Source organism: Zootermopsis nevadensis, unplaced genomic scaffold (genome assembly GCF_977971745.1).
Source record: "Zootermopsis nevadensis isolate Lab colony 2312 unplaced genomic scaffold, Znev_1.0 Znev_ptg000012l, whole genome shotgun sequence".
NCBI classification, from domain to species: Eukaryota; Metazoa; Arthropoda; class Insecta; order Blattodea; family Termopsidae; genus Zootermopsis; species Zootermopsis nevadensis.
The window spans coordinates 1,970,182-1,993,415 of NW_028259144.1; the positions used below are offsets into that span (position 1 = coordinate 1,970,182).

The following is a 23,234-nucleotide window of genomic DNA, read 5'->3' on the forward strand; positions in this document are numbered from 1 at the left end:
ATGCAGGAAGTCCGAAGGGTTAAAGGTTGACGCTATCATTCCTCCTCACCCCCACAAGTCTCAAGATTACAGTCGCGGACTATAGTTTCTGCTCTCAGCACCACGCCCTGAAGACGTACTAGGAAGTGGAGGTTGGATTTCAGTTTTAGATCTACGGCATTTGATGGAGGTGAGTAGTTAGCTACACGCTCCGGCCGCTTTTTTACCAGATTGCTGTTGAGAATAAGCGGGCCCTAAAGACGGTCTGGATATTGCGATGAAGGAAAAATGAACAAACAGGTTTATTATGTAATGCCAAGTGTTACAGATATTAAAATTTTAATATTTTCTGTTTCACATTGCACGTCCAATGACAGATTGTGATCGGATACAAGGAAGGCAACAGGTTAGCATTGCTTGTAAATGTTTCAACCTTCTGTTTAGGGGGGTGTCGGGTGAGAGAAAACAAGATTAACTTCGAAATCAATACGTTCCTGAGGGCTCGCAATTGAATAGTCTCGCGAGCCGATACTCGTCGCGACCCACATGGTGTAGCAGATCATTATGATGTCATGCGTGTTGCGTAATTGCTGACTGCAGTTGAAATATACCAATGGAGTACAAATACAAGAAGGCTAATGGTACTGGAGGAGGGGACAGACCTGATACTTGCCAGACGGGTAAAGTGTGTCACAGAACATGTGTCGACAGAAAACATTCTCTCAACATGGAAGGACGGCGAGCTGCCAAGGTCTTGGTTCGCCCGAAACTACACTGACGTTACCTGCGTTTAGGTGACGATCGGTACGTCACAAATTCTTACACGCCAACCATGATAATATTTTTTAACTCATTTGATAGCAGGGATACAAACAGTTGCAGTTAAAATTCGTCGTTAAAAACCCAGTTTCGAAGAAAAAAACAGCTTCCATCATCAGTACGATGTTGATGGCCCTCATGATGGAGGCACCAATGACGCTCTCAAACATCTGCCAGACTATACAACTCCAAAACCGATAAAACAGCAAACTCTGTTCCCACCGCCGTGAGAACCTTATATCCTTTTAAATATATTTTGTGATGAGTACTCACCGTCTGCTTCGTCTAAGGAAGGCCGCAAAAACTTCGTGTGTCACTGATTATTTCTGCATCAACACGCGTGCTACGTCTTAGTTGAATTGCTGTCTTGACAACCAATGTTATTACTGTGAATAATACAACCTAATTGCTATTAAGTAGTCAGGACGGGGCGGTACTTGTTGGCATTGGTTAGTAAGTCCTCGGCGCGAGGTAAACGAAAGAAATACGTCGCGCTGTTTGGCAGCGAAGACTGGTTTTCACGACCTTCTGATAACGCGAGACGCTGTTCACTGAAACGTTTGTATTCTAGTGCAGATAAGTACTAAATTGGATCGTCAGTTTGTGGTGGTGTGTGCCGTGTGTAGTAGTGTGGTGTGCGCCCACTAATGTGTCTGGTAAGTTGCGCCATTGTGATCAGAAAATGTCGATCCGTCTTTCCCCATCGCCAGTTATCACGTCAGCGTGAATTTCTTGCAAACTAAACAGATGGGATATTGTGTCACGCCGATATATTTTATGAAATAAATGCGATAAAACGTGATTCAGTATTTTTTATCAAAGTAACATGCATTATTATGTCTGTCTTTCTGTTCAACCGCAAGATTACGTGATTAGATTTGCGGAGATAAACTTGGATATGATCACATTCTTCAACGCCAACTCGTTTTTGTAAAAGTAAAAAAGTTACTCAGGCGGTGGAATAAATTACTAATATTTTTATTATAGGTGTGTCTGAACATCTATAAGGTGTGTCCCAGGCGATGTAAAGAATCCATAATTATTTAACCCTTTAAACCCAGTGGTAATTATATGAACCACCTTTTTTAAAAACAGGAGGTTCTCAAACCATCGCCCGTGGGCGCGACTGCCAATGTGTTTTGTACGGAAAACCATGATTAGATTAGATGCCTGATATCAGTAATCACGACAGGCATAAATATTACATTGCCAATGATGGCTGATTATGTTAAAGACAAGAATTGAGTAATAATATCAATAAATAAATGTAAACCTGTTTCCAATAGCAGCCCGAATTTAGTAGTACTTTTAACAAACTGCCATAGCGAATCAATTAATTGTCCCATTTTATAAATAGAGGCCTGCAAACCGCTGAGAACCTTCGATTTATATTAAGCTTCCTTCCCTGTATTTAATATTTAAAAGTTATTATACTTCGTTTTGCTACATTATGAAGGACTGAGTATTTAATTTATTTACGATATACCAGTATGTTAAATGGAGTAACGGATTAAAGAACTATAAGGAACGAATTAAAGGGCGCAATGCAACTTGTAGACCTGATAAAGCATCGTTTAATTAAGGAAGAAAAGACGGCGTTTCAGAGAATTTCAGTAAGGCACTGCTTCTGTGAAAGAGATGGTGTTTTTAGAAGAATCAATCGTGTTATTTACATTTTCTTCGCGTGCCATGTTGACGTCATGATAATTAATGTTATCCAAACAGAACGAAAACGAAACACTTGCTGTGGTACTGACACACAACACCGCAGTTGTTTGAACAGAACGCGCTGCCAGCAATTCTGGCAAGTAATTCAACTTTTATGCCACTGAAAATGGAGGCAGTATGTTCCCCCCCCCCAAAACGTTGGTAGGCGTATCTGCCTACACACGGCATTACGTCCCAGAAGACCAACATAAACATCTCAAATCTTGAATATTGCCATCGTCTCAGATATAAAAATATAACGACATATCTGCCTCTCAAAATCCGTATGAAAGTCTTAATGGAGCCTGGATGTGAATCGTATGTATGTTCCTTGGGAACAGAGTTTGCTGTTTTATCGGTTTTGGAGTTGTATAGTCTGGCAGATGTTTGAGAGCGTCATTGGTGCCTCCATCATGAGGGCCATCAACATCGTACTGATAATGGAAGCTGTTTTTTTCTTCGAAACTTTGGTGTCTACCTGCGAGTCTACACGGCGTCACAACCCTGAAAAACATCGTCATATTGGGTTTTTAACGACGAATTTTAACTGCAACGGTTTGTACATATTTCGATAATTTCGTCACAAGCGGAGAGAGAATTTTACACGGAGTCAAATTTTCATGGGCAGTGAACGGGACACATAATCGCACAGAGCTGACGGAATCTCTGCCCTTATGCGACACTCAGGCTCTAAGACGCAGTTGAATGTAGCGTGTATACGGCGACTGAAAAGCCGATAACGAAGGTCTCTGCTCTGCGGAAAGAAATTTCAAGTAGAGGAAGTATTTGACCTCCGGGTCAAATATTAATTTATTCACATTTCACGTCACTTAATGAATTATTTATGTGTTTACGCAGCATTTTTTTTTTGTCTTATTATAACCTGTTTGAACTGTGAGTGTGCTAATATTTTCCATCCAATAGGCGATTAAGTGGCGGAGAGGGAAAGTTTAGGTATAAGTTTTACCGTCACCTTGCCTGGCAACAAATCGTTACTTCATGAAGTCGCCACATGCATTGTTTTGTCAAGCAAGTTATTCACACAAAAATTTCACTATTGGAATCTATCCTGAACTAGTTTTTATCCTTACAAGCCAATTCTCGAAAACCCATTTTAATATTATACCCTAGACTCCTCCTCGATCCTCCAAAGGACCCCCACACCAACATTCTACACATGTTTATCCATGTCTGTTACAGGAAAAGCCTAACGAAAGTGAGTGGGTGACAGTTCTGCCCTGAATTTGGAAATCTCAGCGCAGAAACAAGGTATCATGGACTAAGGAATTTAGTTACATTCCTCAGTTCTCCCACTGATGAAGTGAATTTGCACTGGTGCTTTACCATCCAAATTAATCACCGCCCCCATCATTAGACGACAAGCAGTTGAGAATGTGTCACAGTGTGGCAGCCCTGCATCTGATTACAGAGTTTTCTCAAGTGTCTTATGCTGAGGAATCTTAACCTCGTCTCGCCCTTAACCCCTCAAGTCAGCTGGAGCGGTTCTCTACTTCTGGCTTCCACCTCCTGAAACAGTTTTGCCCGTCCTCGTTGGATTGCAGGCTACCAGAAGGGGCTAAGTTTTGGCCGTCAACAGTAACGCTTTTATTTTATTTTCATTCAGATCAAACTTCCTTATAAACACGCATTTTGAAAGACCGAGTAGCAGACTGGAGAATAATATTAAAATGGTTCTAAGAAGAACAAGGTGAAAGGACATGATTCTGAATGACTTCCAAGGGGAAAATAGGTTGTTACCACACTTTCTTTACTGAGTCATCCACAGTGCATAAGCTTCTTTCTATACCCCCCCCGTCTTCCCTACACCCCTCTAGGTATCCCTACATTATTCACGTACAACAATTTGCTGTCTATCTTGTTCTTTCCCTACTTTCAGAGACAGCACACGTGATCTGAGGAAAGTCACCACAGTGCCGCCAACCTCTGCATATTCTCCACAACATAGCCACAAAATGGACACCTTGGTCCGTGATTTTGATGAAGCTCTCCTCAATGACCTGGAGTGCCCTGTCTGCACGGAGTACATGAGTCCGCCAATAACGCTCTGCAGCAATGGGCACAATATCTGCAAGAAATGCAGGCAGAATGTCGAATGCTGTCCGATCTGCAGAGGACAGCTTTCAGGTATAAGAAACGTCACCCTGGAGAAGATCGCGAGAAGACAGCAGTACCCGTGTACGAACCGGGACAGAGGCTGCCCCCAGGTGTTCTCCATGGACCTAATCGCCGACCACCATGCCGTGTGTCGCTACGGGCCCTTAAGATGCCCTATGAACAAGTTCCCATCCGTCAGCTGCTCGTGGAAGGGACTCTTGTCGGAGATCAAGAAGCATGTTCAAGACTCGCACGAAGCCTACTTCAAGGACACGCCTTACGTCAGGTCACATTACGTAGGGAATGGAGAAGCAGTGAGATTTATCACGAACGAAATATTTTTATGTTACAAGAGGATCAAAGACGACAAGTTGTTTTGTGTGGTTCAGTTAGTGGGCACAAAAGAAGAGGCTTCGAAATACAAAAGCCAGTTTACACTTTGCGGGGGGAACGGTGTCGATAAAATTGTAGAGACTTTCGTTGTCAGAAGTTTTACAGAAGATTTTTGTGAGAGTTTTCAGTCTGGAAAATGTCTGATCCTCGATGACAGAGTGATTAGGAATTTTGTTGTGGATGGAAAACTCAACTTAACGATCAGTGTTTCGACAATTGAGAAATGACAACAACAAAAAAACCCTGCAAATTCAATCGATGTGCTAAGCCAGAGAACGCCAGTGAATTTTGAACTTACGGCATCAACAAAGACGTCTTCTTTTTTTTATTTGTAGTGTTCTGTCTGACGACAGGTCCATATGAACAGGATCCTTCCATCCTTTTCTCGGACTGGGACCTGTTCATATACGTTCTTGGCAGAGATGATCAGAAGTGGTTTGCCATTGCCTTCTTCTGTGTGTGAATGGAGTAATTGTTGGGATACCACGGAGAAACCGGGGAAGCCCCCGGAGGAAAACTCCGTGATGCCTAGACCACGGCCTTGCCCAACACAAGTTATAAATTTGAGCACCACAGGGAATTGAACCCGGGACCCCAGGCTTACAAATACTTAATCACTTATTACATAATTAATTGTAACGTTCATAAGTGTTTAAGACAATTATTTACATACAAAAATATTCATTTAAATCCAGCACTAAAATGCGGAAAATTAATTCGATATCCGTAAAAACTATTTTAATCTTCTGCATTAAGACTATAAATGTATGTAAATATCGAAGGGAAACACCCTGCTGTTTAACGTGTTTCACAAGTGTATTCAACGCAATTGAAGAGTTTGCTCCAGCACACTCTCATTCCTTCTTTAAAACTGTCTAACTAACTGCAGTCCTCGTTAATTTATTAAATTCTGCTTCAAGAAAAGTCTGATTTTCGAAAACCACGTTCTTCACTTGGGTTAGTTGAATGATCTCTGTTGAAATGCTTATCATGTTTCCGGGTAAGGAAGCAGCTCAACGTGTCTCATTCTTCTTATTTGTTACTTAAATCTCACTTTTAATTTTTTGGAAATGGTATCGTGTTTCATAAATATTATATTAAAAATTTCAACGACTTCTGTTGTGTGTCTTAGGTTGCATTACTGAAGCTATGTCAGACATTTCAGATTCAAGAAATTCAATTCCTTTCAGTTCTAAACAGAATGCTTCATCAAGACTATGCCTTACAAGTACTAATTTGTCCGATTCTCCTCCTTTAATTGCAATAAGAAACGCGAACCACCCCTCCTTGTCGACTGAGTCCTTCTGGGTTGTTAACGCCTTGTGGGATAAAAATGGCATCCGTCTTCAAGTTTAAAATCCACGAGACAACAAACATCACCGCTGTTGTGAGAGCCTCGAATTATTATAAACTCTCGTTGACACACAATTTCCTCCCATTTATGTTTAGTCATAGAATTTTTAAATTATGTGATTCTGACCACCTAAAGACTTCGCATTTTATCCATATTGCAATTTTTCCCAGACGTTTGTAACCTTCCAGGGACTTACAGTGACATTAAACCACGCAGACCCAAGGCGCCCCATAGCTGTCTGTCTGTGTCTTCGACTTCCTTGCGTCAGCTTGTTTAGGGCAACAAGCAACCTGGAGAAAGAATTAAACACGATTTATTTTACTTGTTGTTTATTTAACGACGCCGTCGGTAGCTCAGGCTTTACAGCGTCGAATTATACGATGATTAATAAATAATGAATTAGAAAAGACGTCGAAGAAATTTGTCGCTGACGAAATGAAGACACAGTATCAGCTTCTGATGGCAGCGAGTGAGTAACTTCTGCTAAAACCAGTTGATGAACCAGCGACCTCTCTCTCTCCCCCCTCCCCACTTGAACACGAAACATTCAGTCAAGACGTCTGTTATTAGGAGATGAGAGATCGCAGAATGAAAAAGTGAAGAAAAAGACCAATTCACTTAAGGATACTTGACATAGATAGAAGGATAATATTAAAATGGATCTTAGGTAAGTCCGGAGGGTGTGAAATAAAAAGGAATGGCACGTGATCTAGAAAGACCTCTTTCTGTTGTGTGTAGTGTGATTAGTCTTGTAATAAATACACACAACAGAGCACTGGAGGAGTTTGAAGAATATGTCTGTGTGCTCTGATGGGATACACGCCTTTGCCCTCGTGTTCTCTAAGATAAAAGTCACACTGATCGTACATCACGGGGTTTAAATACGCGTCTATCACTAGAAACAAGTGCCGTGGTTCCAGCGCACGAGAACTTGTTAAAACGCGTTTCATGAACAAGACGTAATGATCAAATCGATCAGTAATCATGGTAATCGTAGGACACGATGTTTGACACTAATTGCAGCAGCGAGCGTTACTCAACAGAAACGAACGGACGACGACGGTGAATGCAATTCAAAACTACGCCACGTGTATGGAAGTATTTCGCCAACACTACTCAAGCATTTTGTTAACTTATATTCGTCCCTGGAAGTAAAAGATTGTTGTTTCACGCCCACACAAAACACGGCGAAAATTCAGGTTCTCAAGAATGGAGATGACTGTCTTCTGCTCCGTGTAGTCTGGCAGATGTATCCTGCCTCCATCATCAGGACGATAGCATCCAAATTACAGTAATCTTAAAAACACTGTAATGGAAACTGGTTTATCTGACATGAATCTTTCTTTTTAGCGTTGTGGAATGTTTCCTAGATGGCGATACTTTTAAAACCGAAAAATAAGGACTTCTTTTCTTAATTTTACCATAAGCTCTTAACGATTCTCAAACGATTCGATGCTCCTATGATTACGTCAGTGCTAATACTTTCTTGCTGGTTTTAATCTCGGCCTAGAATCATCTCTGACAAATGTAAGACTTGAGGTTCTCACAGCGGTGAATATGAAGATTTCTGTCTTCTGGGTTATTGCGCTGTGTAGTCTGGTCGATGTTAACCAACGTTTCAGAGGTCATACTGCCTCCGTCATCAGGGCGATGATTCATCGCCCTGATGACGGAGGCAGTATGACCTCTGAAACGTTGGTTAACATCGACCAGACTACACAGCGCAATAACCCAGAAGACAGAAATCTTCATCTCTGACAAATCATTGACCACGCTGCAGCCTAACTGTGCGCCAGGACCTACACGTCATGGAACTTGTTACTAGCTAAGCTAATCTAAGCCAAGGCCTACAATTCCTCCTCGCATCCTGTAAACAAGGTGTGACGCTTCACAATACGGTCTTCAATGACTGGCGTCATTGAAGACAATTGGTTGTTACATCTACTCACGTTTTCCGGTTGATCGTGGAATAACAAACTGCAACAGGCGGAAGCCGCTCGATCTGAAACAAGAGTAAGCGTTTCCGTGTAGAGTTGATGCAATTAATTATGTATAAGTCGCGAGGGATCACGTGAAGCGAGAAGCATCCGTGAAGCCGTTCACCAGACAATTACAATGGCCAGAACGTAACCCCTAGCTCGGATCAACTACACACGTGGCAGAGAAGTCAGCGGATGAAAATGCCACGGATTGTACCCGTGCATACTCTCTCTCTTCGCCGTCCTCGTCTCCTTTCCACTTTCCATCTCAAGCTCGGAGTTATTTTGCGTCCGCTGTACAATTTAACAACGAAGCATTACGTGAACCCTGTCAAAAGCAGTTATTTGCCTGGTACAAATATTGTTTTATCACTTTTGAACAGAACGTCAGATTTGTTTTTGTGAAAACGCTGGGAAAAAAACCCATAAATTAACTACGTCTATGCTGGCCTTTTGGATTATAGCCCTGAAGATGGAAGCAGTTCGTTGGTCCGAAACGATGGCATCTGCGAAGTTCACAAGGCGTTACAACCAAGGGTTTCTTCACCGTCGTGGGAGCTTTAAATATAATTTATAATAGAAAGTTTAAGTGCGTGTTCATTCTCCGCTCAAAATGGATTGGGGAACATTTTGAAGATTATAATCAACGGGAAATTTCAATGAGGCGTCTGAAAATTGTTATTTTAAGTCATTATGTCTAGCACTTGACATCTGGGAGACGGTTAATTTTATTGCCAGCGATCTCAGTAAAAGGTAATTTCTTCACACCAAGACGGAAAAGATGATACTGAACGATTTAACAGGTGAATGCGCAAACATCTAATGCAAGTTCCACAGAGTCATACATAATACGTGGAACTTCTATTTATTTTCCGTCGGAGAATTGTTAAAACTTTTGTCTCACAAACTATTAAAATTATTTCCTTAAATTCCAGATCGGGTGTTTTTATAAATCTTAGTAGACAAGTATATTAGACCGCTTTCAGTCTTAAATCATTATCTATAACAATCAACAGAAGGAGTAAGGCTCAGTCAGGATGGTAATTCATACATTTGCAATAAGGATACAGAATGACAATAATATTAATATAATAATAACAAACAATGATAATGAGCATATTCTGATATATTTTCACACAATGAGGAAGACTGGTAAAGCAGTGGTTCCTCATATATCGGCTTAAAAACACATGTTTCAGTATTTGCTTGCCTTCAATGATGTTACAATTAAAATCGTTTTAAAAAAATTGGTAGAAATAAAAGAATCCTAAAGCAATTGAGTAAATTACATTAAATATATTAATTATAAAAAGGTCACTCACAGTTATTGCGGGACACAGAAACATTTTCCATAAGAAGCATTTGTTAAAATTGACACCTTAATTGTTTAAATTTAAAAAAGTAATCAAATGGCAATCCACTACTATTTCATCTCTGGGGGGCACAGTCTTTGTTGTTCTGTCCACAACTGGAAAGTATGTTGTATTTGATTTCGTTCGCATATAAAGGACTATATGTATACGATAATATATCGTACTCTGTCTTATAACGATCATGTACTTTGTTTTCGTTTGCTACATTTATAAATTTGAGAAATTAATAGAAATTCAACTTAATATAAAGCAGCTAACATTTTACATCTTGCACAAATCAACAAAACCAAAAGTTCTTCGTGGAGAATTATTCTGAGTTGTAATCTAAGACAAAAGTAACGCTGTTAGTCTAGTTATTAAAATCAAATCTAATTCTTTCCTTTCACTTAATTCTGTTACAGTCGTTCTCAAGTTAGTTTCTGCCATACTTGTGAAATTACCTGGAGTAGAAACTTCACAATTTTCAGGCTTTAACATGATTAATTTGTTGTTCATAAACTTGTCTGCGCCCACCTACATAAAATTTATTAAATGTAAGAAAAGTGTTGGGATGAATTTGTGTCTCGTAATACTGTGTTCTGGACATATTCGTGTATCCTTGTTCGCATAATATTTCCATCTAAAACTGAAATTTTTCACGACGTATAATTGTGAAAGATATGATTATTCTGTCACCCATAAAACACCTTAACACTTTTTCGTCGAACCTAACGCATCTACCGGACGTCATAAGAGCATAAAACGGTTTGCTCAAAGGTGACACCAACCGAGTGTCTACGATCTTCTCGTCCCTGCTCCTGGAAAGCAGTTCGCATCTGTATTGGTACAGCTCGCTGCAACTGTACCCCTTGCAAACGTGCAGAGTAACACAGTACAACCTTCTCGTTACCGGGTTCGTGTACGTGAAACACAGAAACATTTCGTCATATGCAATCAATAGGCGAGCACTGTCGGGTGTCAATGTTACTTTATTGCCATGCTCCACTTCGTCATAGTGCTGGAACATGACATGTCTCCTCCTTCCCCTCAGCTCCCCTATCCAATCGCAGGGCTTCAAGGGCAGCCTCCGAAATGGACACATCACTCGATTGTCAGAAAACTCTTCCGAGAGTTTCAGTACCTCTGCACACTCATCGTCTTCTTCCTGCTGTTCACGTCGGGTCTTTCTTCCACTTTTTAGTCTCTGTGGAGTTTGTCCAGGAACTTGGGCCTCCTGTATGTTAAGGTCTCGCTTGATGCCTCTAAAACTTCCGCCCTCCGACTCTGGCGTAGAATCTAAAACAAATTTGCCTTTCGTCGGTGATAAAACACCTTCCGTCTTCTGCTCCTCTCCAGTTTCCCAAGGTCCTTGAGCACAATCGACGTCTGGATTCTGTTTCGAACAATGAGGTAACTGGCTCTCTGAAACCGAATGTCCTTGTCCAGCTTTATTTGCTACTCGAGTTCCCAGTTTGGATTGAAGCTGTCCAGTTGCTTGAGAGACATCACCAGAAACGTAAATTTTCCTTCGCGCCCCTTTATGAGTACTTCCTGTCGGTTTGCCACGATAACCTTCCACGTCGCGTGTTCTTCCTTTAATATTATCACGTTTACCTTTCACTCCGTGTGCTCCTTCAGTTTCTGCACTCCGATCTTCTGCTTCGTGTACACCTTCTGAAAGTTCCTCACTCTCGAGGAAATGCATCGGTACCCACTCACCAACCATCCCTTCATTATTTCTGTCTTGGACATTTGCACGCCGCTGTCTTCCGTTGGCTTCATCGACTTTCCTCTCTGAATTATCATCTTGCAATTCTTCATTTGCACCTGGCATATCTTGCTTCCGAAAATGACACTCGTTACATTTTTCACACCAGAAAGTTTGCCGACGATCTTCATGTCTTTGATACTGAAGACGTCCATGAGTACCCCGCTGTGCTCGGCTCTCAGTTCGTCGTCTATCATAATTCAAAATCGGCAATTCTTGAGGCTGAAGACGCCGTCCAGGGTGTGAAGGTCCAGCCCTTCGCACCCGCTCGGTCTGTAGCGGCATCAGCGGAAATACGGAGGGCGGTGTAACCTGCACTTGAAAATAAGGTAAACTACCGAAGTACGGGTTATCAACCGGAAACGGAAAAAAATTAGGAAACGGATATGGGAAATTTTGAAACTGCGAAAGAAATTGGTAAACTTGTAGTGGAACTACACGAAAAACTCCCTCAACTGAATACATACACGGCCACGGATACATGACACGTCCATTCTGATATGGAATGTACTGATACCGTTGATGATAAACCATGTTTTCAATCTGATTCAGATGTTGATAAGAATACTGGTACTCAGCATTTCTGGTCGAAGTATGAGCAAATGGAAGTCCGTGTGGAGGTTGCTGTTCTTGAACACGTGGACGAACAGGTTCTTCAAAAACCTGAACTGGATTTGACTCTGCAGTAGCGACAGTATGTTCCCTTACTGGGGGCGTAACTTCAGGGGGGTCGGCTTCATGCTCAGTGGCGCTGCTCCCCTGCAAATGTTGACCGGTTTGCCCGGACTTGCCGAACATTTCCCGATCCGGTGTAGTCTCTACAGCAGCGATGGGACGTCCCTCTGACGAGGATTCAAGGTCAGGGCGGTCGCTTCCATGTCCAAAGGCGCTGCTCTCTTGCTTCTGTTGTCTTCGTCGCCGAATCTTGCCGAACATTTCCCGATCCTGTGTAGTCTCTACAGCAGCGACGGAACGTCCCTCTGACGAAGATTCAAGGTCAGGGCGGTCGCTTCCATGTCCAAAGGCGCTGCTCTCTTGCTTCTGTTGTCTTCGTCGCCGAATCTTGCCGAACATTTCCCGATCCTGTGTAGTCTCTACAGCAGCGACGGAACGTCCCTCTGACGAAGATTCAAGGTCAGGGCGGTCGCTTCCATGTCCAGAGGCGCTGCTCTCTTGCGTCTGTTGTGTTCGTCGCCGAATCTTGCCGAACATTTCCCGATCCGGTGTAGTCTCTACAGCAGCGACGGAATGTCCCTCTGACGAAGATTCAAGGTCAGGGCGGTCGCTTCCATGTCCAAAGGCGCTGCTCTCTTGCGTCTGTTGTGTTCGTCGCCGAATCTTGCCGAACATTTCCCGATCCGGTGTAGTCTCTACAGCAGCGACGGAACGTCCCTCTGACGAAGATTCAAGGTCAGGGCGGTCGCTTCCATGTCCAGAGGCGCTGCTCTCTTGCGTCTGTTGTGTTCGTCGCCGAATCTTGCCGAACATTTCCCGATCCGGTGTAGTCTCTACAGCAGCGACGGAACGTCCCTCTGACGAAGATTCAAGGTCAGGGCGGTCGCTTCCATGTCCAAAGGCGCTGCTCTCTTGCTTCTGTCGTCTTCGTTTCCCAGTTTTGTCAGGAATTTTCCGGTCTGGTTTGCTGTCTTCTGGAAAATCCATTCTTCTTTTCGCTTAAGATCTGTCAATAAATAACGTTGCAAAATGCAGTGACTTCTGTATTATGGTTCAGCAAAGTGCTCCATTAGATCGTTTGATTCATAAAATTTATTATGATAAAATACTTTAGTTTATTACAAAAGGAGTTGATATGAGACTGTTACTGCTGTAGGTATAATTATACGAAGAGTCTAAACTCGGAATTACATTGTTTTTATTATTCCAGTAAAACAAAAAAAGTACAAAGAACATTAGCCAGTTTCGTGTTCTTCGCGTTTGTTGTAATGCAATATTTAAAGTAATTAAGATTTAATTTTGAATTGATTAAATTTTAGAATGATTTATTCCAGAAGATGACGTCTCCTTTATTAATGTTTTCAAGGACAAAATAAACTGTCTTTCCATCATGGACACTGTTGGTCATCCATGTGCCTACAAGGTACGTAAGAGAATTTTATGCCTTCATACGTGAGCAGTGCATTAAGAAAGTCCTTCGGCTAGATGCGTCATCACTGAAAATGACATACGTAGATTTTTGGACATTTTTAGCGAAAACAGTATCATAATTTTTTAGATTGAGTATATGTATTTTGTTTTGTTTCACATTAGTTTTTTTGTTTAATGTACATATTTATTAGTGTTTGCCTGCCAAAGGTTCTTTGCTGTTATCAGACACTGTAATATAGGAATTTAATAATAATTTATATCATATAGATCAACGATGTGCCATGTTCTTCCACGAAACAAAACGAAATCTCGCAAGACATCGCCCTCGTCACTCACCTCACAGAATGTTTCGTTCCCCGTCCCACAAAGAAGCAACCCACAAGCCAAGTCGTCCCCACAGAGCCAGTCAGTACTCTCAGTCCACTTCGACGAACTGCAAAAGACAGCAAGCCTGGTTGAAGCGTCTCAGAAGACACTAGACCAGGTGTTTTCAGAATACTGTCATGTACTTCAGAGGTCAATATGTACAGGGTGCGTTCTGTAGAGACAATATCAAGAATCGATACTTGTTCATCTGGATTTCTGTCTTTGTGCATCGTCTGGTATTTTAAAAAAACACAGCGTTTCAGAACTTAGGTCTGTTGTTTGTGGTCAGGTGTAATTAACCATCGCCAAAACATTTAATAATCGAGTACACAGGTTAATATTTACGTAAGCTTGTCAACTCTCATTTTGAATATCAACGTAATGTATCAAGTTGCGATATATGATATGATTTCGATCGTGGGTTTCCGTATTGTGACGTCATGTGGTCTTGACTGTTTAGTAGAAAGGTAAATTTGCCCCTTTGCCAAGAACCATGAAATGAAGACGTATACGGGGCGTAGATGTAGGTTGCCAAATATTTCAAAACTGGGTACTGGAAGGAAGTTATGTCAGCTTGAGGCTTCAGTAATTTTACTGCCCAGAAAACAGACCCTAGCAGCCTCTGGTAAGAGGATCGGTGGGCCAAAGGTCGCTCTGGACACAGTTATGGCAAACATAGAGACCTCTGCCTCTTCAAGACATCAAACCCCGACACGGGGGCCATTAATTTCAAGTGAAAACAAAAATATTTTACGTTTTGTAACTGTGCGACAACTCAAATGACTGGATCTGCGGTAGTGCAGGGCACTACATTGACGGCGAACTTCATTTCTTATTGAGATAACGTAGTATAATTGTCTAGGTGAACGCAGGAATTCCTTGAATGATCAAATCACGAGAATGAGATGGGCGGGACATGTAGCACACACGGAGATGAGAAATTCGTGCAAAATTTTGGTTGGAAATTCTGAAGGACAGAGTCGGAACATGTAGACGTTGGTGGAAGGATTCTATTGAACAGATATTTGGTGGAATAGGGTGGGAAGATACTGTAGTCTTCCGAACGCTCAACTGATAAGGTTTTATTTACTATATATTATGTAAGACTTGAGGTTCTCACAGCGGTGAGTATGAAGATTTCTGTCTTCTGGGTTATTGCGCTGTGTAGCCTGGTCGATGTTAACCAACGTTTCAGAGGTCATACTGCCTCCGTCATCAGGGCGATGAATATATATATTAGTTTAATGTATCTATTCATAAGTTAGTTGATCTATTGGCGACATGTTATTGAAAACATGCCCCTGTAGCAGGACTGTTGGTGAGGACAAAAGAAGCTTCATTAACGGAAGGCCTCTTTTGTATAGCATTTCGCTTAAGAGCTAAGCCCTATTGTTAAATCTTAAGGAAGGGCAATGTCTAATGGCCCTACCTGTAATAACGGGGTTGACCGATGGCCTTTGAGACCCCTTTGTTACAAAATTTAGGCGTGGGTCCCAAAATTAGGGGATCCAATCAAAAGCAAGGATGTGCTACAGGTACCCCTGGTTTTGGAGAGCCGAGGGTCATAAGTCCGAGCGTCCGCTGCGTCATTGTGAGTCCGGCCGTTACACTAACCTGAGTGTACAGACGGTGTGTTCTATCGGCTGGAGCTACCCTGAGCAACCAGTGGCAGATTAATGGAATGAAGCGGATGTGAGTTAGAAACTGTGGTTTGGAATTACACGATTCACGGTAAAACACTCAAGAACACTGTGAGGCTGATAACGGTGGTTGCCATATTTTAATGAAGTTTGTAATGAACAAAGCAGGTGACCTCCTGAGCAACAGCATTAGTCAGTGCTACCGGCGTACATAAGCATTTCTGTCTTTGCTACCAGTCTTACGTTGTTCAACGATAGTTTTAAATTTTCTTTGTTCTTAGCTTATTTAACGACGCATTTATTAGCCCAGACTATTTAGCGTTGAATATTAAGACGACTCGTGAACAATGAATAGCAAGGATTTGGAAGGATGCAGTAGTCATGGCCTTATTTAAGGTTCTATGACGGCGGCATTTGGATAATCTGAGTAAAACCACGAAAGACCTAACAAAATAACCGGTCTCCGAGCCGAGATTCTGAAAAATGACATATGGATTACGAACTCGGCTTTGACGATGGTGTTTCGACCACAAATACTACAGACATGGGGTTCTCGGCCATTCAAGACCTCGGAAACACATTCGTCCCTGCTTATGAGCTAGCGGGCCACACGTTAAAAAATTTACCGGTAAGGGAATAGAAAGGAGGTGGCCTTGACCGGAACACAGAAGCAATCTCAGTCACAGTGACTCATCATACACCTCGCATCACGCAGAGAACCTTGGACCTTGATCTCAAATGCACTAAATATTGGAAGTGAAGTGAATCTGTGTTAATACGCACGTACAGCTCGTTCAGCAAATTGTGAACAGACGGAACAAACACGTAAGTACAGACTAATTACGTTTGGGGCCAAATGCATGTTAAATTTAAAATAGTACTGAACAGTAATTTGGCATCAGTTTCATAAAATTCAATCTAAAAGTCCATTCTTATTTATATTTTTATTCTTTTAATACGTGATGAACGATCACATATATATAAAAATGGACCAGTTCCGTATTTGTATATTTCTCATAAAATCCAAGAGGCAAAGTCCAGCCACACGAAGATACACCGCCTGATATCAATAATTTTGTGCGAAATAAAGAACACTTTGCCATCTAGCATTATACAGGGCTTTGTGAGGGTAACGAAATCAAAATAAGAAAACTTCACACTATGCTGTATATAATACAAGTTTTATTACGAAATGCGTATTCCACAATAAAAGCAAACGATCAAGACAAATATTTATATTAAAAAAACACCGTACAATTTAACAACGAAGCATCACGTGAACTCTGTCAAAAGCAGTTATTTGCCTGGTATAAATATTGTTTTATCAGTTTTGAACAGAACGTCAGATTTGTTTTTGTGAAATCGCTGGGCAAAAAACCATAAATTAATTACGTTTATGTTGGCCTTTTGGATTATAGCCCTGAAGATGGAAGCAGTTCGTTGGTCCGAAACGATGGCATCTGCGAAGTTCACAAGGCGTTACAACCAAGGGCTTCTTCAACGTCGTGGGAGCTTTAAATATCATTTATAATAGAAAGTTTAAGTGCGTGTTAATTCTCCGCTCAAAATGGATTGGGGAACATTATGAAAATTATAATCAACGGGAAATTTCAACGAGGCGTCTAAAAATTGTTATTTTAAGTCATTATGTCTTGCACTTGACATCTGGGAGACGGTTAATTTTATTGCCGGCTATCTCAGTAAAAAGTAATTTCTTCACACCAAGACGCAAAAGATGATACTGCACGATTTAACAGGTGAATGCGCCAATATCTAATGCAAGTTCCACAGAGTCATACATAATACGTGGAACTTCTATTTATTTTCCGTCGGAGAATTGTTAAAACTTTTGTGTCACAAACTATTACAATTATTTCCTTAAATTCCAGATCGGGTGTTTTTATAAACCTTAGTAGACAAGTATATTAGACCGCTTTCAGTCTTAAATCATTATCTATAACAATCAACAGAAGGAGTAAGGCTCAGTCAGGATGGTAATTCATACATTTGCAATAAGGATACAGAATGACAATAATATTAATATAATAATAACAAACAATGATAATGAGCGTATTCTGATATATTTTTACACAATGAGGAACACTGGTAAAGCAGTGGTTCCTCATATATCGACATACAAAAGACATGTAAATATAATAGTTGTTTCAGTACTTACTTGCCTTCAATGATGTTACAATTAAAATCGTTTTAAAAAAATTGGTAGAAATAAAAGAATCCTAAAGCAATTGAGTAAATTACATTAAATATATGAATTATAAAAAGGTCACTCACAGTTATTGCGGGACACAAACATTTTCCATAAGAAGCATTTGTTAAAATTGACACCTTAATCGTTTAAATTTAAAAAAGTAATCAAATGGCAATCCACTACTACTTCATCTCTGGGGGGCACAGTCTTTGTTGTTCTGTCCACAACTGGAAAGTATGTTGTATTTGATTTCGTTCGCATATAAAGGACTATATGTGTACGATAATATATCGTACTCTGTCTTATAACGATCATGTACTTTGTTTTCGTTTGCTACATTTATAAATTTGAGAAATTAATAGAAATTCAACTTAATATAAAGCAGCTAACATTTTACATCTTGTACGAATCAACAAAACCAAAAGTTCTTCGTGGATAATTATTCTGAGTTGTAATCTAAGACAAAAGTAACGCTGTTAGTCTAGTTATTAAAATCAAATCTAATTCTTTCCTTTCACTTAATTCTGTCACAGTCATTTTCAAGTTAGTTTCTGCCATACTTGTGAAATTACCTGGAGTAGAAATTTCACAATTTTCAGGCTTTAACATGATTAATTTGTTGTTCATAAACTTGTCTGCGCCCACCTACATAAAATTTATTAATTGTAAGAAGAGTGTTGGGATGAATTTGTGTCTCGTAATACTGTGTTCTGGACATGTTCGTGTATCCTTGTTCGCATAATATTTCCATCTATAACTGAAATTTTTCACGACGTATAATTGTGAAAGATATGATTATTCTGTCACCCATAAAACACCTTAACACTTTTTCGTCGAACCTAACGCATCTACCGGACGTCATAAGAGCATAAAACGGTTTGCTCAAAGGTGACACCAACCGAGTGTCTACGATCTTCTCGTCCCTGCTCCTGGAAAGCAGTTCGCATCTGTATTGGTACAGCTCGCTGCAACTGTACCCCTTGCAAACGTGCAGAGTAACACAGTACAACCTTCTCGTTACCGGGTTCGTGTACGTGAAACACAGAAATATTTCGTCATATGCAATCAATAGGCGAGCACTGTCGGGTGTCAATGTTACTTTATTGCCATGCACCACTTCGTCATAGTGCTGGAACATGACATGTCTCCTCCTTCCCCTCATATCCCCTATCCAATCGCAGGGCTTCAAGGGCAGCCTCCGGAATGGACACATCACTCGATTGTCAGGAAACTCTTCCGAGAGTTTCAGTACCTCTGCACACTCATCGTCTTCTTCCTGCTGTTCACGTCGGGTCTTTCTTCCACTTTTTAGTCTCTGTGGAGTTTGTCCAGGAACTTGGACCTCCTGTATGTTCAGGTCTCGCTTGATGCCTCTAAAACTTCCGCCCCCCGACTCTGGCGTAGATTCTAAAACAAATTTGCCTTTCGTCGGTGATAAAACACCTTCCGTCTCCTGCTCCTCTCCAGTTTCCCAAGGTCCTTGAGCACATTCGTCTTCTGCGTACTGTTTCGAACAATGAGGTAATTGGCTCTCTGAAACCGAATGTCTTTGTCCAGCTTTATTTGCTACTCGAATTCCCAGTTTGGAGTGAAGCTGTCCAGTTGCTTGAGAGACATCACCAGAAACGTAAATTTTCCTTCGCGCCTCTTTATGAGTACTTCCTGTCGGTTCGCCACGATCACCTTCCACGTCGCGTGTTCTTCCTTTAATATCTTCACGTTTACCTTTCACTCCGTGTGCTCCTTCAGTTTCTGCACTCCGATCTTCCGCTTCGTGTACACCTTCTGAAAGTTCCTCACTCTCGAGGAAATGTTTCGACAGCCACTCACCAACCATCCCATCATTATTTCTATCTTGGACATTTGCACGCCGCTGACTTCCGTGGGCTTCATCGACTTTCCTCTCTGAATTATCATCTTGCAATTCTTCCTTTGCACCTGGAAAGTCTTAATTCAGAAAATGACACTCGTTACATATTTCACACCAGAATGTTTGCCCACGATCTTCATGTCTTTGATACTGAAGACCTCCATGAGTACCCCGCTGTGCTCGGCTCTCATTTCGTTGTCTATCAACATTCATAATCGGCAATTCTTGAGGCTGAAGACGCCGTCCAGGGTGTGAAGGTCCAGCCCTTCGCTCCCCCTGGGGCTGTAGCGGCATCAGCGGAACTACGAAGGGCGGTGTAACCTGCCTTTGAAAATGAGGTGCACTACCGTAGTACGGGTTAGCAACCGGAAACGGAAAAAAATTAGTTAACGGGTACGGGTAATTTTGATACTGGAAAACAGATTGGTCACCTTGTAGTGGATGTGCATAAATACCTCCCCCAGGTGGATACATACTAGGCCACGGATACATGACACCCCCACATTGAAGGTACTGATTCAGATGTTGATAAGAATACTGGTACTCAGCATTTCTGGTCGAAGTATGAGCAAATGGAAGTCCGTGTGGAGGTTGCTGTTCTTGAACACCTGGACGAACAGGTTCTTGAAAAACCTGAACTGGATTTGACTCTGCAGTAGCGACAGCATGTTCCCTTACTGGGGGCGTAACTTCAGGGGGGTCGGCTTCATGCTCAGTGGCGCAGCTCCCCTGCAAATGTTGACTGTGTTGCCCGGACTTGCCGAACATTTCCCGATCCTGTGTAGTCTCTACAGCAGCGACGGGACGTCGCTCTGACGAAGATTCAAGGTCAGGGCGGTCGTTTCCATTTCCAAAGGCGCTGCTCTCTTGCTTCTGTTGTCTTCGTCGCCGAATCTTGCCGAATATTTCCCGATCCTGTGTAGTGTCTACAGTAGCGACGTTCCGTCCCTCTGACGAAGATTCAAGGTCAGGGCGGTCGTTTCCATTTCCAAAGGCGCTGCTCTCTTGCTTCTGTTGTGTTCGTCGCCGAATCTTGCCGAACATTTCCCGATCCGGTGTATTCTCTACAGCAGCGATGGGACGTCGCTCTGACGAAGATTCAAGGTCAGGGCGGTCGCTTCCATGTCCAAAGGCGCTGCTTTCTTGCTTCTGTTGTGTTCGTCGCCGAGTCTTGCCGAACATTTCCCGATCCGGTGTAGTCTCTACAGCAGCGACGGGACGTCCCTCTGAAGAAGACGTAACGTCAGGGCGGTCGGTTTGATGTCCAACGCGACTACTCTTCTGGTTCTGTCGTCTTCGTTTCCCAGACTTTGTAGGAATTTTCCGGTCTGGTTTGCTGTCTTCTGGAAAATCCATTCTTCTTTTCGCTTAAGATCTGTCAATAAATAACGTTGCAAAATGCAGTGACTCCTGTATTATGGTTCAGCCAAGTGCTCCATTAGATCGTTTGATTCATAAAATTTATTATGATAAAATACTTTAGTTTATTAGAAAAGGAGTTTACGGATAAACAGGCGTTCTTTAATGTGACGACCGTGAGAAATATACGAAGCAACCTGTGTGTACTAATAAATACTCAATTTCAAAAGAATTTCTCAGACTTTTGCGTGACCCAAAAGTTTATAACTGTGTCCACAAAAATCCGCCACTTGTCCCTATCTTTTAAATCAATTTCTGCCAGGTAAATTTTCATATCATCTTCCCGAATGTCATCTTCACTTCAGGTCCCCAATATTCACAATGTTATTATTACTGTTTGTTACATACGTGTGTATATGGTAAATGTTTGGAACAGGCAAATGGGTCGGGGCACATATCTCCAATAAGGTGTCCGCAGGTATTGACTTCAGCACATCAATGTTTTATAATACCGTGTAACTGATATGAGACTGTCAATGCTGTAAGTATAATTATACGAAGAGTCTAAACTCGGAATTACATTATTTTTATTATTCCAGTAAAACAAAAATTGTACAAAGAACATTAGCCAGTTTCGTGTTCTTCGCGTTTGTTGTAATTTAATATTTAAAGTAATTAAGATTTAATTTGAATTGATTAAATTTTAGAATGATTTATTCCAGAAGATGACGTCTCCTTTATTAATGTTTTCAAGGACAAAATAAACTGTCTTTCCATCATGGACACTGTTGGTCATCCATGTGCCTACAAGGTACGTAAGAGAATTTTATGCCTTCATACGTGAGCAGTGCATTAAGAAAGTCCTTCGGCTAGATGCGTCATCGCTGAAAATGACATACGTAGATTTTTGGACATTTTTAGCGAAAACAGTATCATAATTTTTTAGATTGGGTATATATATTTTGTTTTGTTTCACAATAGTTTTTTTGTTTAATGTACATATTTATTAGTGTTTGCCTGTCAAAGGTTCTTTGCTGTTATCAGACACTGTAATAAAGGAATTTAATAATAATTTATATCATATAGATCAACTATGTGCCATGTTCTTCCTCGAAACAAAACAAAATCTCGCAAGACATCGCCCTCGTCACTCACCTCAGAGAATGTTTCGTTTCCCCGTCCCACAAAGAAGCAACCCACAAGCCAATTCGTCCCCACAGAGCCAGTCAGTACCCTCAGTCCACTTCGACGAACTGCAAAAGACAGCAAGCCTGGTTGAAGCGTCTCAGAAGACACTAGACCAGGTGTTTTCAGAATATTGTCATGTACTTCAGAGGTCAATATGTACAGGGTGCGTTCTGTAGAGACAATATCAAGAATCGATACTTGTTCATCTGGATTTCTGTCTTTGTGCATCGTCTGGTATTTTAAAAAAACACAGCGTTTCAGAACTTAGGTCTGTTGTTTGTGGTCAGGTGTAATTAACCATCGCCAAAACATTTAATAATCGAGTACACAGGTTAATATTTATGTCAACTCTCATTTTGAATATCAACGTAATGTATCAAGTTGCGATATATGATATGATTTCGATCGTGGGTTTCCGTATTGTGACGTCATGTGGTCTTGACTGTTTAGTAGAAAGGTAAATTTGCCCCTTTGTTAAGAACCATGAAATGAAGACGTATAGATGTAGGTTGCCAAATATTTCAAAACTGGGTACTGGAAGGAAGTTATGTCAGCTTGAGGCTTCAGTAATTTTACTGCAGAGAAAACAGACCCTAGCAGCCTCTGGTAAGAGGCTCGGTGGGCCAAAGGTCGCTCTGGACACAGTTATGGCAAACATAGAGACCTCTGCCTCTTCAAGACATCAAACCCCGACACGGGGGCCTTTAATTTCAAGTGAAAACAAAAATATTTTACGTTTTGTAACTGTGTGACAACTCAAATGACTGGATCTGCGGTAGCGCAGGGCACTACATTGACGGCGAACTTCATTTCTTATTGAGATAACGTAGTATAATTGTCTAGGTGAACGCAGGAATTCCTTGAATGATCAAATCACGATAATGAGATGGGCGGGATATGTAGCACACACGGAGATAGGAAATTCATGCAGAATTTTGGTTGGAAATTCTGAAGGACAGAGTCGGAACATGTAGACGTTGGTGGAAGGATTCTATTGAACAGATATTCGGTGGAATAGGGTGGGAAGATA

The 23,234-nt window shown here is 41.3% G+C and overlaps 4 protein-coding genes across 6 annotated transcripts in view; 1 reads left to right on the top strand and 3 right to left on the bottom strand.

Moving 5' to 3' along the window:
• The window catches only part of LOC110840259 (uncharacterized), a 341,537-nt gene that overhangs the window by 128,843 nt on the left and 189,460 nt on the right, over positions 1-23,234 (bottom strand). Inside the window, exon 3 of the mRNA XM_087348182.1 lies at positions 8,317-8,369. The gene's annotated coding sequence lies outside the window, so the exon portion shown is untranslated. The remainder of the gene's footprint in view (positions 1-8,316; positions 8,370-23,234) is intronic.
• Positions 1,318-6,127, top strand: LOC110840253 (E3 ubiquitin-protein ligase sina). 3 transcript variants are annotated; one of them, XM_087348281.1, is made up of 3 exons: positions 1,340-1,454; positions 3,706-3,774; positions 4,403-6,127. In XM_087348281.1, exon 3 carries the CDS (start codon positions 4,479-4,481, stop codon positions 5,238-5,240), a length of 762 nt encoding a protein of 253 aa, XP_087204407.1. In that variant the 5' UTR covers positions 1,340-1,454; positions 3,706-3,774; positions 4,403-4,478; the 3' UTR covers positions 5,241-6,127. The 3 variants fall into 3 exon arrangements, with proteins under 3 accessions (XP_087204406.1, XP_087204407.1, XP_087204408.1); XM_087348280.1 differs by lacking the exon at positions 3,706-3,774 and having other exon boundaries at positions 1,318-1,454; XM_087348282.1 differs by lacking the exon at positions 1,340-1,454 and having other exon boundaries at positions 1,596-3,774.
• LOC110840249 (uncharacterized) lies at positions 8,309-14,052 on the bottom strand. The gene is made up of 3 exons (XM_087348147.1): positions 13,909-14,052; positions 10,487-13,147; positions 8,309-8,369 (listed from the first exon to the last, which is right to left on the bottom strand). Exons 2-3 carry the CDS (start codon positions 13,126-13,128, stop codon positions 8,309-8,311), a joined length of 2,703 nt encoding a protein of 900 aa, XP_087204273.1. The 5' UTR covers positions 13,129-13,147; positions 13,909-14,052.
• Positions 17,641-22,294, bottom strand: LOC147873932 (uncharacterized). The gene is made up of 2 exons (XM_087347565.1): positions 22,172-22,294; positions 17,641-21,032 (listed from the first exon to the last, which is right to left on the bottom strand). Exon 2 carries the CDS (start codon positions 21,011-21,013, stop codon positions 19,736-19,738), a length of 1,278 nt encoding a protein of 425 aa, XP_087203691.1. The 5' UTR covers positions 21,014-21,032; positions 22,172-22,294; the 3' UTR covers positions 17,641-19,735.

Bases quoted from the DNA above. Each gene is read 5' to 3' on its own strand.
- LOC110840253 (XM_087348280.1), top strand. From the start codon at position 4,479: ATGGACACCTTGGTCCGTGATTTTGATGAAGCTCTCCTCAATGACCTG.
- LOC110840249 (XM_087348147.1), bottom strand. From the start codon at position 13,128: ATGGATTTTCCAGAAGACAGCAAACCAGACCGGAAAATTCCTGACAAA. The intron at 8,370-10,486 runs GTTGGTGTCACC...CTCTTGTTTCAG, and splicing joins GAGAAGATCGTAGACACTCG to ATCGAGCGGCTTCCGCCTGT.
- LOC147873932 (XM_087347565.1), bottom strand. From the start codon at position 21,013: ATGGATTTTCCAGAAGACAGCAAACCAGACCGGAAAATTCCTACAAAG.